The 16,594-nt window shown below is 36.4% G+C and overlaps 1 protein-coding gene across 2 annotated transcripts in view; it reads left to right on the top strand.

Annotated features, from left to right (window-relative positions):
* The window catches only part of PTPN12 (protein tyrosine phosphatase, non-receptor type 12), a 53,482-nt gene that overhangs the window by 21,177 nt on the left and 15,711 nt on the right, over positions 1–16,594 (top strand). For both annotated transcript variants that reach the window (XM_010001796.1, XM_010001795.1), the window contains 4 exons: positions 724–790; positions 1,407–1,484; positions 1,583–1,681; positions 11,891–11,976. In XM_010001796.1, the coding sequence (XP_010000098.1) occupies positions 724–790; positions 1,407–1,484; positions 1,583–1,681; positions 11,891–11,976 (330 nt within the window). The remainder of the gene's footprint in view (positions 1–723; positions 791–1,406; positions 1,485–1,582; positions 1,682–11,890; positions 11,977–16,594) is intronic.

Below are 16,594 nucleotides of genomic sequence, written 5' to 3'. Positions count from 1 at the left end.
TTCTTTTAATGTGTTTAGAAATCTACTGTCTTTAGCTACATAGTTTTTTAACTTGTTGCTAAGTATTTGAGGTCTAAACCAAAAAAAACTTCCTTAGCACTGAAATGCACTTCACTCTGTCCTATTTCTCTTGGATGTTAATACAGCTGTGGAGGTTGGTTCTTTCCAGCAGTATAATAATAATAATATGCATGCATTATAACTCTTAATGTGTAAAATAGATAAAATCATACTATTAGAAAGAATAAATGTGATAGTTCACTGTAATTTTTTGTAGCATTCAGATTTAAGTTTTTTTTGAGGAAAAAAAAATAAATGTAAAACTACATCAGAAAATTGTAGATAGTCTTCAAATATATTAGGTTCTGTCATTTAACATATCTATCATTAAACTTAGACAAAATTCCTACTCTTGAAGCAGTGGTATTCCCAGTGAAGCACTAGGAATAGTGTGACAAAAGAGGCAATAAAAATGTCAACATGGAAGCATCTTTCATGGTTGCAGTTTCAGCTGGCATTGAAAAACGTCAATGCTCTTTCCATTTTGCACCACTATTTTTTTTTTTTTTTTTTTGAGACACTAATGTCATGTTGAGTGAGCTTCAAGTGGTAGTTGATTGATTTTGCTAATTTTTTTTTCTGGTCAATTCTGGAAATAGAAAGGTTATAGTGTGGTTTTAAAAAAATAAAAATAATTTCTAACACACCTGTTTATGTTCATAGTGCAGGGTGTGGAAGAACAGGAGCCATCTGTGCCATAGATTATACGTGGAATTTGCTTAAAGCTGGGGTAAGGAATAAGATATTTTGTGGCATTCTGTAATTTCATAATAGCAATTGATTGAGCTCCCAAATGTTCTGCAACAGTAAAATGGTTAAAATGTTCCAGGACTCTTTTGAGAGGTTGAATGTTTAGCTTCATTGCATTCATGATTAAGTATGAACTTAATTTACTTTGACAGCAAGTTTTAATTTAAAAAGTCACTGTAAATTCTAAATATTTTAAAATATATTTCAATGTAAAATTATTTTGAATTCAGCTTTTTCAGTGTCTGTTTAATCTTGCAGCTCCTAGAGCCTGATATTTCAAATACACAGGGATAACTTCATTCCTGGGTGTTTTAAGTTATGAAGCATCATTGATGTTGCATTGTCATACTAATGCTTTCATTGGATGTCGTATTTTCAGAATAGTTGAAATACTCTCATCTGGTCTAAATCAAATGTTTAAAATCAGTTCTGGAGAGGAATTGCTTTTTTTAAAAAAACTGAATAGCTGCAATGTGGAGAGAACAGATAGGCTTTACCTACAAAAGTTAAACATACTTTTGGATGTCTAATAGCTTTTCTGTTGCTGTTCTGACTAACGGTTGTGTCAATGTAATCAACTTTCTGCTCCATTTCAGAAAATACCTGAGGAATTCAACGTATTTAATTTAATACAGGAAATGAGGACACAAAGGCATTCTGCAGTGCAAACAAAGGTATAGTTTGTTTTAAAACAAATCTTTATGATAGATAATGTACCAGCACTCTTTGTAAAGATTTCATACACTAATTTTTATCTGGTATCCTTCTATAGGAGCAATATGAACTTGTCCATCGAGCCATAGCACAACTCTTTGAAAAGCAACTTCGAAAATATGAAAGCTGTGCAGACTGGAAGATTGCAGATGGAGTGGTATGTCTTTTCCATATCAGTTTCAATCAGCTGTAGCTGTTAGCTTCTGATCAAGATTTTTCTGTGAAGTCTAGTTTTTGAAGTGTTCCATGGTGTTAAGGCACATACTGAACATGTTTGGACTACAAATGTTTTTTTGCAGAGAAGGGACAGGCAGCCTGCACTAAACTTTTATGCTGAGGACTTGGTTGTAATTTTCAGTCTGATAATTAAAGGAACATTTACCACAGGTACCAAATACAATTGCAGTGGAGGAAGCATTAGAAAGAATTGTATTATGGATGAAATGCAGGACTTGTAACTCAATGTTTAAATTGTGAAATATTGCCTTTACCTTGGTGAGGTGGCAGTGGTTGACAGCTGATGTGGTGCTTTGGTTGCCAGTACTTGCCCTGATTCTGATATATTGGCAGCAGATGGAATTTTGTCTAAGCCTGACCTGCAAATGACTTGTTACGGTATGATAAAGAGCAAACTAAAAATAAAACTCCACTCTACATATACGTATATTTATGTATTAATCAAAAAAATACACATCTGTGTATCTAGATTAATTCAGTCTGATCTATGTTTATGGAAATGTAAAAACTTGATTGAAGTTTTCTTCCTTCTCCCCAGTGTGGAGTTGGGCCCAATTTTAAACTGATAGGTAAGCACTGATCTGGCTCAGCACCTGAGACTTACATATTTGGTGCTGTCAGATACTGCTTTGGTTGTGGCCCAACAGCCTGGATGTAGTGCAGCAGGACTGGCAAGGAACAATCTTAAGCTCTCAGACTGTGTTGAAGTACTCTTTGCACTGAAATAGATTGGAGAAAATAAAAATAATTTAATGCCTTTGTCAGGAAGCTTCATTTTCTACCCTTTTAACAAAGGAGGAAAAAAACACTTGGAAAAATAATATTCTTCATTAGTAAAGATGGTATTTTAAGATTTTTCTTTCTTTCTGTCCTTCCACTTGAAATTTCATGTCCCCTAGGTTTTTCCCTATTTAATGTTCAGATGTGTTTTCTTGGGTATTACGTGCATTATGGGGAAAAATGGCTTTTTGAATCAAATTTATTCTTTCTCTCCTCCACAGTCCATAACTTTATCCCTTTATCCTTGAACTGGTTTATGTATTCAGTAGTTTCATTTGTCCCTTCAGTAACTAATACGTGTAGGTTCTGTAGATTTTTAGAGCGAGTATGAGTAGTACTTTCAGGACCCTTTGAAGGTTCTGGAAGCATTTTCAAATCTGCCTTTATTAGTAAGAATCCCTTTAATTTTAGGGGTTTAGCTGTTCTATCATGTGCTTTCTAGGAAGTCTAAAATGGTTTTCATTCCTGGAAAAAAGACTCTTCTGTTAACTCCTAAGAATTTATAGCAGTGCATGCAGTAGTTGTGAGGTCTTCAGTCATATGTAACAAGAAGCCTGATGGGCTAAATGCTGTTTTAATTTGTTAGAGGTTTTAGAACAGCTTACAAGGCTTGAGTGACTGAGCAATAAAACAGGAACAAATAGATGATAGAAAGGTAATGTGCATGAGTGTCAAACGGAGAAATCTCAACTCTGAATATGCAGTGAAGGAGTGTGAATTTTGGGGTTTGCTTGGATGTGAACTTGGATGTGAATCAAGTTGTAAATTAAATTGAATTTTTACAATTATTTGGAAACTAGTAAGAGCAGATAATGTCATTGTGTGGATACCTTGGAACTGGAATGATATCTGCAGGTCTGGTCTCTCAAAAGTGTCTTTACAGAATTCTAAGCATTAAAAATCTGAATAAGGATCAAAACTGTCAGAAGGCTCCCTCTAAAGAACAGGCAAGTTGAGCTGAAAAAGAAATAGCTGAAGTTAGATATGACAGAGGCTAAGTAACAGGAAAAAGCTGATTTCTAATAACCTTTTCTAAAGGATATTAATGACACGTGGCAAACTTAAATAAAACGATACAGTTCTTTGTGCAGTGTAGAAATGCAGAGCTCCTTGCAGCTGAAAGCCTATAGCTTTGAGGTGAATATCTTATAATCTTGGAATCTTCCATGACTTTGTCTGACCTCTGACCTCTTAAATTCCAGAGTTGCAAACTGTTGGAGAGCATCCTAGGGAAGGATGTTCCTCTCTGTAAGCTTCCTTTTGTTTACTGCTGGAAACAGGGCAAAAAATGAATCTTTGTCTGACTAGGTGCAGCCTTTTTTGCTTTATGAAGTGCTGTTCTTCATATTGTAGCCTGAACATTTCCACAGGAGGGTTGAGTAAAAAGGTCTCATAGGTAAAGTTTCATGTATCTAAACATTTGGTACTTAAAAACAACTTTGCTACTATTCGTTTGTTAGGAAATTGACCTGCAGGGAATTAACTGGTATAGGCTTAGCTTCTGTTTGGATTTTACAAGGTAGTCTACTACCTCAGATACCTGGTTAAATATTTGCTTGTAGCTTTAACCTGGTTCTCAAAACTTTGAGGCTCACTTGAGACAGTGATTTTGTTATTCTTTGTACCTTTTTGTGTTAGGTGGATGTGTTATGCAACATCTGTTGTATGTATCAGTATAACAGCTGGTTTTCCTGTGTTGTGGGTACAGTGAGAGATGCACTTTAGTTCTAAGACAGAAGCAATAATATACTTCATTGATATAAAACAGTGAGTTAACAGTTCAACAGTAAATTGACAGTGGTTTAACGAGATTTGACTGCAAGATGCACTTGTCTATTTATTGCATAGAGAACGATCAGACAAAACTGTCACAAAAACATTCTTGTTCAGTCACAAGGTTCAGAAAGGACCTCCTTGCATTCTAAACTCCTCAGAGAGGAGTCTAGGCACAGCTGGGTCCAATCCTAGTCCCAGATTTGGTCAACAGTTAGTTTAAAGGATTATATATATCTGCAATCAGTCCTTTATATCACTTGGCTAAAAGCTCAGCATGCTATTAATCGCTTACTGAGGATCTCCTGAGGTAAGGAATGTCTCAACCTTGAAGTAACCTTGAGAGGCCTTCCTGCTCAAGGGGAGATCTTGGTGAGCAGCCTGCTGTCATTTCAGGAGAGCTCAAGGGCTGTCCTGTAGAGTAAGATCATTGACTTAGGTCTCATTTGTACACCAGCAAGACCTCTGGGTCACTGTTCCAGACAGTCCTGGGCTACAACGTTGCCATCCATCCCCCCAGCATAAGCTGGATGCAGCCATCACAAGCCCCACTGGTGGTTATGACTCAAGGGGGAGCAAGAGGAAGGCACACTTGCCACACCCAGGAGTGTTAGAGTTTTTTTTTTAAGTAAGATGCATCTCAGAATGTGTGTTTGGTTTTTAAAAGGAAACAAACTGATGCAGTTTTTTTTGAAAGAACCTTACTAAATATAATGTAATTTACTAAGGTTCATTTCCAGATCTTACTCTGCCTGCAGATGGTACAGCAACTGTGGAATCATGTACATGTGAAGGGTTCTAAATATGTTCTGTGGAAACAATTCCGAATAAAAGAATATGGTTACTTTTGATATATTACCATTATATAGGAAATGCTACTAAACTGAGGAGGAAATTTTCTTTCACCTTTCTTTTATTATATTTTGATACCACTCTGAAGAGTTGGAGTACTCTGTAGGACTGTTATGATTTTATTGTCCCATTGCTTTTTCCATTTCAAGCAGTGTTTGAAATGCATTGAGCTACCTAAGCTGTGTAAGCAATGTTTGCCAGTAACATGACAGTAAAACAGTTAATCTGATTGGCAACAAGTACCAGTATTCACGGGGAAATAGCTTAGACATAATCCTGAACGTGTGTTCCTGGGGACTTGCCAACTTTGTCCTGGTGGAAACAATACTGTAAAAAGTCAACAAAAAAGCACGTGTGGTTTTTGAAAATAGTCTTATAATAGGGTTGGAATTTCTGTTAGAAATTGTTAGATGGATTAAAAAACATGTAGAAAATGCACCTATCATCAAGTATAATGTAGTAACAGTATACTCTTGCCATACAGTTAGATATATTGTGAAAATATAGGATTATAAATGTGCTTAAAATAATGCTAAGTATGTAAATAAAATGACATCAAGAAAGTTTTCTTCAGATAACAGGCAGCATAATTTAGCAGTCCCCATATAAGCTAAATTTCAGGGCGAAGATAAAAATGCTGCACAAAAGCATATTTTTTTTTTTTCTGATAAGAAAATACTCAGATGCTAAATGTGATAACTAGAACTATTTTTCTCTCCCCAACCCCTCCCCCGTGAGACTTTTAAAGTATCAGGCAACTAAATTAGAACTGAGTCTTGGACTCAGCCCCCTTTCCACTGAAACTCTTGACCCTATTGTCATGTATTTGAAGTCATTAACTGTGTGCTTCTTGTCATCATTTGTTTTGTTAGTAGTGTTTTGAAAATATTACTCTTGGTTTTGTGTTTGGAAGCTTTGAAAAATAGGTGAGATAATTAGTCTTGATCATCTGATATCAGCCAGATTTATTTAAGTAGAATATTTTGTGAGTTACTTTAGAATCATCTCCATGATCTGAAGTGAACCATTGTTGTATTGGGAAGTCTGAATAAGACAAAATTCTGTTAAATTGGGTGTCCTGTATGTAGAAAAAGGACAACTGATTAAAAGGCAAGTAAGAAGTTTACTGTGTCTTTAAAAATATGTATTAATTTTGTCTCTTGACAGTAACAAGCAAGCTGCAGTACTTTATGTCCTTGTTTTATCCACTAATAGAAGCTTGTATTAATAAACAATTTCTTGCAAGGTTTGCACCCTGGGTCAGGGCAATCCCGAGCAGAAATACAGTCTGGGTGAAGAATTGATTGAAAACAGTCTGGAGAATAAGGATTTGAGGGTGATGGTGGACAAGAAGCTCAACATGAGCTGGCAATGGGCGCTCACAGCCCAGAAAGGCAACTGTGTCCTGGGCTGCTTCAAAAGAAGTATGGCCAGCAGGTCAAGGGAGGGGATTCTGCCTTTTTACTTGGCTCTCATGAGACTGCACCTGGAGTGCTGTGCCCAGGACTAGAGCCCCCAGCACAAGAAGAACATGGAGCTCCTGGGAAAAGAGGAGTGCCATGCAGATGATCTGAGGGCTGGAGCACCTCTCCTATGAGGACAGGCTGTGAGAGTTGGGGTTGCTCAGCGCCTGCCAGTGCCTAAAGGGGGCCAAGAGGAAAGCTCAGGAGGGACTTTTTACAAGGACTTGTAGTGAGGACCAGCAGTAATGGATTAAAACTGGAAGAGGGTAGATTTAGGTTAGACAATAGGAGGAAATTCTTTAGTGTGAGGGTGGTAAGACACCCTGGAACAGGTTGCCCTGGGAAGTTGTGGAAGCCCCATCCCTGGAAGTGTTCAAGGGCAGATAGGTTTGGGCTCTGAGCAACCTGGTCTAGTGGGGGATGTCCCTGCCCATGCAGGGGGGTTGGGACTAGATGATCTTTAAGGTCACTTCCAACCCAAACCTTTTAAAATAAAGATTATTTTTTTTAAAATGGCACTGCTAGTATTCTCAAGTCTCTCTTGTATTTCTTCCTGTAAAAGTGATGGGACTTTGTTGCTGTGGTTCACTGCACTTTCAGAAGCTGTATAGGAATTGGATGCTGTAAGAAGAATGTTGATATTCAAAATGTTAGTGGTTTGGAAACTATAAGTGAAGAGACTTTGCTGTTTAAATTCTCTTTGCTCTTTTGCATCTTGGAGAGAGATTTTTTGCCATTGTAGCATTCTAAAAAGTCATATGTCTTTAGAGGCCTTTATCTTGTTGCCTATATTTGGAAAGCTTTATTTAATCTGAAACATTTGAGTGCATTATTTCAGTCTGAAATATTTCTCTTTTTATCTACTGATGCTTTGTGGTTCCCATGCTGCTTTATGATAAGGGCAAAAGGAATGCCTCAATTCCTTTTAAGGGAAACCATGAGATTACTTCTGGAAGAGTCTTTGCAGTAAATTTGCTAGTATTTTACCAGTACAGAAAGCTTCTGAATGACTTTAAATGTTTCCACTATGAGTTCCAAAAGAAAATTATGCATTGCAATCCCTGAGCAAAAAATTCATAATTTAACAGAATGCCTAGAAATTCTGAACTGCGAGCATTTTCACTTGATCTAAGTAGCTGCTTCCTCAAATCAACAAGAATGTTGGAACTCAAGCTGTTCAACAGTCGCTGCATATAGAGGCAAATGCTGGGGAAAGCTCCTATTCTTTTGTTTACCCACATATTGGTAATGCTTCTGTTTTCCTATGGTGAAAAGCCTGCCACAATAGCATAGGTATCTTCTCTAAGAAATCAGGGTGCTGCACAGAACAATTATTTAATTGCACGTTTGTTAATCCATGGAAAAAAAAATCTCTGTGATTGCCCTTGTGAGCTAAGTATGTTGTCCTGGTTTTTCTAGGATGAAAATTTTCTCAAAAATGTATTCTGCCTGAGAATGCAACATCTGTGTAGAGAAGCACGAGAATTTTGACTGATGTCAGTAAGCTGTGATTAGAAAGACTGTAAAGCTTAATACTGCCATCTGCTCTTCTCAGTGCATCAGGTCGTCCCTGTGAGATACCTTACATTTCCTTTTACAATTGATCTTCCTTTGTTCTGTTCGTGCTACTTGTTCTGCATGTTTGTCAATTCACTTATTTTTACATCTGACAGAACAGGAAGCCTGTGAGTTGGTATCACTCAAGGGTGCTCAAAATACCAGTTGTTCACAATCTCTCCTGAAGCAGAACTGAGAACAAGTAACAGGCTTGCTCTGAGAGTTCAGCAAGAAGTATTTCTCCAGAAATAACAGCATGATTGTTTTAAAATGCTGTTGCAACAAAAAGTTGATAGGAGCATTTTTTTTCTTTCCTGCATGGGTTAGTGTATTTGGTTACTGCCTTAAACTTCACCTTTGAAGTAAAAAACCCTTCACTTGCTGGGGAATGAGTAAATGAAATGTTTATAGAAACATCAGTCTCTTAAGCTAGTTAAGCAAAGTAATGGATTCCTTTTTTGGTGACAAGAATTCCTGTAATGTTCTTGCTGCTGATTTAATATGACTTGAACAGAATGAACTGAGCCTGATTTTAACCTAAAGTGGAATTGAAGGCTTCTGAGCATGTATTATCTGCCTGAAGCCTCCCCATGTATGAAGTCGGGGTATCCACTGTTTTCTCTTTGAGAGTTGTATTTAAAAGCACCGAGTCTAGTGTTTGGGGTTTTTTGTTTTGTTTGGGTTTTGTTTGTTTGTTTTGATTGGTTGTTTTTTTTTGGGAGGAGGGTATTAATATCTTTCTTTGAAAGAATTGTATGCTCTTTGTGCTTGTGTATGTCCCTCGCACATTAGAGTTTCATTCTATCCATTACTAGAAAACAAGATTATTTTTGGTTTATTGAATATTTGTGCAATAATTCACAGCCAGATTTTAAAAGTTCTTTTGGCCCTTAATGTTTTTTTCAGTAAGTCATAGAAAATTGACAATGGATTTTAAAGGGTAGCTTTGTGCCTAGCTAAAGTAACAAGGTTCTGCTTTCAGTTTATGGATCAAAACAGCATATTTTTTGTTAGTATCTCATAAGCCATTTTTCTCATTCTACATTTTTTGGACTATGATTTTTAGACACTTTGACAGCACATTTGCTGGGAATGATTGTTAAGGTAGTGCTGATGCAGTGAATCTCTGAAGGTGTTGGACTTGCTATTAATGTTGTTTATCAAGAAGCTAGATAATACAAATGATACAAACCCCAGTACGTTCATTACATGTTTCAAAACCTAGTTCACAGTACACTTTGCTTTGAGAGCTAACCAACAGGTAGTAATTCTAGTTCAGTAAGGTGCAACACGATCAGCTGACCTGATATGGCTATTAGTTTTTTGTGCATTATTGCAGGAAAGCAAAAAATCATTATTAATAGAAATAACAAGAGATTTAAAGAAGCAACGTATTGTGACATAAATATAAAAAAATCTGGGCTATTTTAGTAAGTAGATCAAGAGTGTGCTTTCATGTTGCAAAATGGAAAGGCTCAGATCTGGAAACAAAATATTCAGAATTTGCTTTGGAGAAGAGGTTTTGCATGTGGTCTAGATGTCCAAGCTCCAAATGTAGACAGTGGGGCCAACTGACCTTACCAGCTTATTTGCTAGTCACTTCAATAGTACTATGAGGGTCTCGTGGCTCAAAACCAACTAGCATTGGTTGACTATAATGGGATCTTCACTTCTGGTTGTCTCAGTGTAAATGGCTTTTATCTGCTAACTGAATCTCACTCCAAAAAAAACTTGATAGTTACAACTAGTCCTCAGCAGGACAATGAACTCCCTGTGTAATTTGACTGAAAGGGCTGACACAAGCCATTGATTTAGGAACAATGGTGTGTTTCAGCTGGAGTACTTCTGGAATACTGTATTGGACAGCTAGTTAATGGGGAGGTTAGTGAAGAACAATAAGAAAGATTAAAATTGTTTTTCTTCACAGGAAAAGTTTCACTTAGTACACTGAGGAATGGAATTGTGTAATAGACCCTTCACTCTAGCAGCCAGTGATGCAACCATACAATAACTGCTTTAAGTCTAGTAAATTAAATGAAAATCTAAATTTAAATGGACTAGTTAGCTGTTATGGATTATCTTCCAAAGCTGAAGATGTTTACCGAATTCAAATGCAACTATTCATTTGAAGCAGTTTTTTGTTGTTGTTTGTTTTTTGGGGGTTTCTTTTTGTGTTTATTTTTTGTTTTAGTTTGGGTTTGTTTGTTTTTTTTTAACCAGAGAACATCAGTCTCTCTCACCCAGTTTGAACAGGTAGGCTGGCATATGGTAGGCCCTGCTGCGTGATCCTGTGCCGTGCTTTGAAATATAGTACATGGATTCAAGGTGTTTGTGGTTCTTCTTTAAAATTGCTTTTCAAAAGAAAACTCCTGCAAGAAAAGCCTTTAGGTAAAATTAATATTAAATGTGAGGTAACACTAAGGTCCTCCTTGGATCTCCGTGTTAGATCTTGGCTGTGACATGTCTGGGAATGGTATATCAACTTCAGACTCTTGCATGTTCTGTTCTTGTTATATGTTTATGTTTATACATATTTGTATAGTTGGAGTTGAATATTCTTCATAACCACTCTTGGGGTGCTGTGTTTTAGATTTATGACCAGAACGATGCTGATGACACACTCATGTTCCACCTGTGGCTGAGCAGTGTTTGCACAATGCCAGGGCTGCCTCTGTTTCTTATTCTACCTTCCCAGTGGTAGACTGGGGGATGCATAAGAGACTGGGAGAAGACACAACCAGGCAGATGACCTGAGCTAACCAAAGAGATACTCCCTAACACCGTATAATATTATACTCAATAATAGAGGGACAAAAAGGGGATGTAGTGAGGTTAGCCATCTTTTGCTCAGAAACTGGCTGGGCATAAGGTTGACCTGTTTGAAGTGGTGAGTGATTGCTTTTGCATCGCTTGTTTTGTATGTTTTCTTTCTCTCTTCCCCCATTTCTTTGCTTGTTAAACAACTTTATCTAGATCCAGAGGTCTTCTTGCCTTCACTCTTTCTTTCTTCTTCCCTCCTCCTTGGGGGGGGGAGAAGTGAGTGAGTGGCTTTCTGGTGCTTAGCTGCCTACTGGGATTTTACCCACAAGAAGATGCATATGTGTATGGATAAATCTAAGTGTACACATATAAAACATATCTCTTATATTTATGGTCTTCCTAAAATGAAATAAAAATCTTTATGTTTTGAGTAAATTTAACTTCATTGTACGCAAGTAGGAGATTACTTGAAAATGTTTTAGAAAAATGTGTTAAATCTTATCCACTTGTCAATTTGCAGTAGCAGAAGTTCTAATTTTCTTACTGCCTTGTAGATTGGTGTTATCTTCAGTGAGCTGATTGTACAAGTGAAAATAAATATTCTGACTGGAAAATAAATGCTTTCAATATAAATAATTTGGAGGGTATAAGGGAGCTTCCTCACTATTAATCTGAAAGATTAGCTTTTGAGAGTTTTCTCTAGTGAATTATACATGGAAAACAAAAGGTTTAATCAGAAAAAAATTGAAGTTGGATGCACAAAATATAAAATTGTGAATTTAGAGTAGAATTTAATCTATGTAATTTTGAAAGTTATCTCTAACATAGCAAAAAATACATAATATTATGTTATATTGTATCATTATAGATCTTTGAACCTTATGGTTTAAATATTGTGTGTTTCAGCTTTACAGCCATAAATGAAATGTTTTTATTTTAATCAGGATGAAAATAATACAGAGAATGCTGTCAGTTCTTCAGATGCTGAGAAACAGGATTCTCCTCCACCAAAGCCTCCACGGACCCGCAGGTAGTTAACTATGTCAATATACTATTTGAATCTGTCAGATTGACATGCTTCATAAATAAAAAGCAGAATAAAACTACTGATACTATTAAGACATTTAAGATGCAATATTTTCTATTTATAAATAGAGATACACATAACATGAATGGAAGTCTTGTAATTGGCTCTCTAAACATAGGCTTTAATATCTTTGCAAAAGCTGTGTTTGACTGTTCCCATCCTGCAATAACTACATGTGAGTGGACAAGTATACCCCCTTAGTAGTCAGATGTTTACTTGTACTCTAATTCTTCTATGTTATAGTAGCAAAACATACTTCAAGACAGGCTCAGATAATGACTGAACTCTCATTTTTTCAAGCAAATGCATAATGAAAAATATCCATTTATTCAAGAAAATGCTGACTCAGACAGGTACTGCTATTGACTAGAGTATGCCAGCAAAATGCTTTCTTATTAGGACAAATAATTGGTCTCATCAATCTTTTCTTCAGAGAGGAAGAAACTGCTGTCTAGCTCTTAAAATACATAGACTTGACTTTAAGGAAAACAAAAGTAAATATGAACTAGCAGATTCATCAGCCCAATATAGGTAACCAACCAGAGTGTTAGCTGAAGAAGCAGCTCACCTGAAGTAGATGCCTAAGTTCCCTAGGTGGTTTCTGGAAGGCTTATAGGGGACCTTTGGCAGGTGAGCATGTCTGTGCTACACTGTGTGTAGTCAAATAGACATATAAGGAAGACATCTGGATTTCTTAAAGTTTTAGAATTATGTTAGAAACCACAAGCTAGTTAATATTCTTCCATAAAGTTTAGTAGTTTTACTGCATTAAAATATAATAAACTGCAAGATCAGGTTGACAGTGAGAATTCCTGATCATTTGATACTTTAATCATTAAAGGAAGAAGATAAGAATTGACCCTTCTTTCCTGTTCTGCATTTAGCAGGGTAAAGTGAGCCCATTTTTGAGGGGCTAATGAGATAAGAGCAGTGATTATAATAATAAAAAAAGCTTTTTAAAATCCTAAAATATTTTTAGGTTTGATAAAGGAGGAAGTTTAAATATATGGGTATGTATATAGAAAATGTAATTTGACACAGAAAGCCATTTGAAAATTGGTGACTCAGAATGGATGGTAGCAGTGTGTGTATATCCCATATTGCAGCATCATCATCATATTCGTGTCACTGGAATAAATGTAGTTTTTAAACTTGGTATGGAAGTGTTTTTTACTTTGCTAGCTACTAGTCATTTGGACCAGATCTGTAATATTGAATCCAATTCTAATATTCATCCTAATGAGGATATCGGGAAAACAACCATAAATGGACCTACGACTCTACTTCTTTAATGGCCATAGGGACGGTATTTACAGTAAGATAATTAAGGGAATATTGCATGATAGCAACCATTAATGACACAGTAGGGTAAGAATATGAGTAGCTGTTGTAGGTAACTTAGCATTTGTAATGTCAAGCAGAAGGTGGAGGAGATTATGACATGGAAAGAGAGAGAGAAATGGGTTGGAGATTTTTGCAAATAAATGCCCCAGTATGTGCTATGTAGGTAACATTTTAACTTATTTAATTGTAATGTATGTGATCACTTATGTGATTGTATTCAATTACATAGATTAATATGATGACACAGAAGTCTGTTAACAATGTATTCACAATGAGTTCCAAGCTCATCTTGAAACTTAGTCACTGAAGGTGGATATGGTTTCTGTCTAATAGGTAGTTTCCTTAGAAGTATTCCTTGAAATAATCTTAAGTACACTAAGGTTTATCTAATTGTTATATAGCAATTGTTATGTAGCAATCATATCTGCATAATTCATGTATTAACGCACGTCTGTTTTATCTGCATTGCATTGCTCTTTACTTGTTGCATTACTAAGTGAAAATCTTTTAACCAGTCTTAGAAAACCTGGTCTTTTTTGAGCCTGCTTCCATAAACTCGCACTTTCCCATCTGCTAGCACTGGCAGGAAAATTGGTTCTTTAGAGGTGAACAAATGGAAGCTTTTAGCAGTACTGTTGTCCTTTTCAAATGGGAAGTATTTTTAAACAACAATTAATTACACCCCTCATGGAAGACATTTCTGAGGAAAGACTTCATTTGCTATTAGTCACATCTGTTCAGAATACGCACTGATGATCGTGTTTGTTGTTGATGTGGGAGGTAGTGTTTCAAATCTGCAGCCTGATTGAGGCAGAATTTGGAGCCAGGTTTTGTGTAATGTGGATGTTCTGGCATAGGTTGACATCCTTTTCCTGGGGAGGACGGGAGAATAGAATCTGTGAAAGATTCTAATTTAACCTCCATATGGAGAAGAAACTGTTACACATGCTACATCACCTAACTGCATCTGTAGCGTTTTTCCCAAAACCATTCTCTTACCACTGTTTTCATGTTCCTTCTATTATTTTTCTCTAGATTGTTGTGACTAAAAATATCTTGGTACAACTATTTTAAGTATTTGTCTACATCTTTTCTGTACTGAACATTTTCAAGTTGTGTCTAAGAGCCATTGCCATTACAGATAAGGTCACATTTAGTGGGTACTCTGAAATAATCTAGTTTAACCCATATTTTTAGTTTTATTTAGTATTTTCTCTTGAAACTTTCTTAAAATATTCAGTAACATTTTTAGATTGCCAACCAAATGTGTATGTGAATTGTACATGCATGCTGCCTCTGAAGAAGTTATAAACAAGTTGCTAAGGTTAAATTTATTTAAAAATAATAAGACTTTTATGTTAGTTATGTGCCATGTTGTAGTTGGCTCTAAGATGTGTAGTTAGTAAAGCAAATTGTATTTATATTTTTTAATATAAGATTTAACGGTTGCGTTTTTTTCTAAAGCAAAAAAGGGTTGGAGCACCTCTGCTGTGAAGACAGGCTGAGAGAGTTGGAGCTGTTCAGCCTGGAGAAGAGAAGGCTCTGGGAAGACCTCATAGCAGCCTTCCAGTACTTGAAGGGGCTACAGGAAAGCTGGGGGAGGGGGCAAACTAAAAGAGGGGAGATTTAGGTTAGACATCAGGAAGAAATTCGTCACCATTTGAGTAGTAAGGCACTGGAATAGGTTGTTGAGGGAGGTTGTGGGAGCCCCCTCCCTGGAGGTGTTTAAGACCAGGTTAGATGAGGCTTTGTGCAGTCTGGTCTAGTGGAAGGTGTCCCTGCTTATAGCAGGGTGGTTGGAACCTGATGATCTTTAAGGTCCCTTCCAAGCTTAACCATTCGATGATTTTGTGACTGTGGCGACTAATACTGAACAGTAAAACAGTGCTGTACATGTGCTTGGTTTCAGGGGAACTTGCCTGAGATGGTCCTGACTGAGCATGAGGAAAATGGGTTTACTTCTTTTGACCTCAGAATGCTTGTCTTCCATATTGATATCAGAACAAGCTTTGTTTATGATTCTTGTTAGTTGTTTTCTGACAGCCCTGAGGCTGCATGCTAGATGAGATGGTGACATCTCCTTTATTCAGTGGCTTAACTGCTCAGTACACTCTTAAGAGTTTTTCCATAAAAGCGACTTTCTTGCCTGTCCCTCTTCTTGTTTGTGACAAGATCTGTAGGACAGGTCATCTCTGTATTTTCTTTAAATTTGTTGGTGGCTTCATCTTACAAGTGTGGTTAGTTAACTCTCATGTCTGTACTTAGTAAGGATGAGATGTGACTAAAGACTTTGCCATATAAGATTGGAAGCTTACTCAGGGAGGGATAATTAATCCTTTTAGTGCTTGCTTTGGCTTGGGGATGGCTTGAGGAAGAAGTACTACTAAGTCTAACTTCCGATTATACTTTTCTAGGCTTCTTTTATGTCTCTCTTTTATTGGAATTTACAAGTATCTTCAGGCTATTGATATTAAATTAATATTAAATTAATGCATATAACTGTGGTTGTTTTGCAGAGGTTCTGGAATTGTATAGCCTTCCAACCTTTTATCACTTTGTAATGCTTCAATATAATTTGTATTTGCTGTACAACATATGAATCATTTAGGTTAACAACTATCTGCGTTTGATGTCAACATTCAAAAAATTAAAATAATATTACTCCTCTATTATTATGAAGGTAAACGAGCAACACATGAGTGCATAAGTCAGCACCTTATTCTAGAAGTGGCTTGGATTTGGCCTTTGTGATCACTTCTGAGTGACCTTGAACTGTCATCTGTGTTAAATTTCTTTGGAGGACTTAGGGAGGTAGAAAGCATTCTTTGTAGATGTGTTTATTTTCAGGTTAAGGCAGGAAAAGGGCATAAGTAAATTTTTACTTCATTGTTAGATATAAGACTGTTAAGACTCAAATGTTTTAAATTTGAAATTTAGGACTGTATATGGTTTTACATTACTGTACAATTGGATGCTTCTACTTCAAATCTAGAAGCAATGATTGGTACTTGAGAATTCAGAGAGCATCTCAATGCTTTTAAGGTGTAGTCCTTCAGATTTTTGTGTGTGGAATAGTTAATTCTAAAATATGTGGAAAAAGGGACTATTTATCTTAACGAGGCATAGCTACAGAAAATTCTATATATTCAAGTTCAAATGCAATTTTAAAGACATGGAGAAACACAGACATAAACTCAAAAAAAGAAAAGTGTAGGGA

The sequence above is a fragment of the Chaetura pelagica genome, unplaced genomic scaffold (assembly GCF_000747805.2).
Source record: "Chaetura pelagica isolate M959 unplaced genomic scaffold, ChaPel_1.0 scaffold137, whole genome shotgun sequence".
Classification (NCBI taxonomy): Eukaryota; Metazoa; Chordata; class Aves; order Apodiformes; family Apodidae; genus Chaetura; species Chaetura pelagica.
Note: the sequence above shows the minus strand (reverse complement) of the source record. Positions and strands in the feature narration are given on the sequence as shown.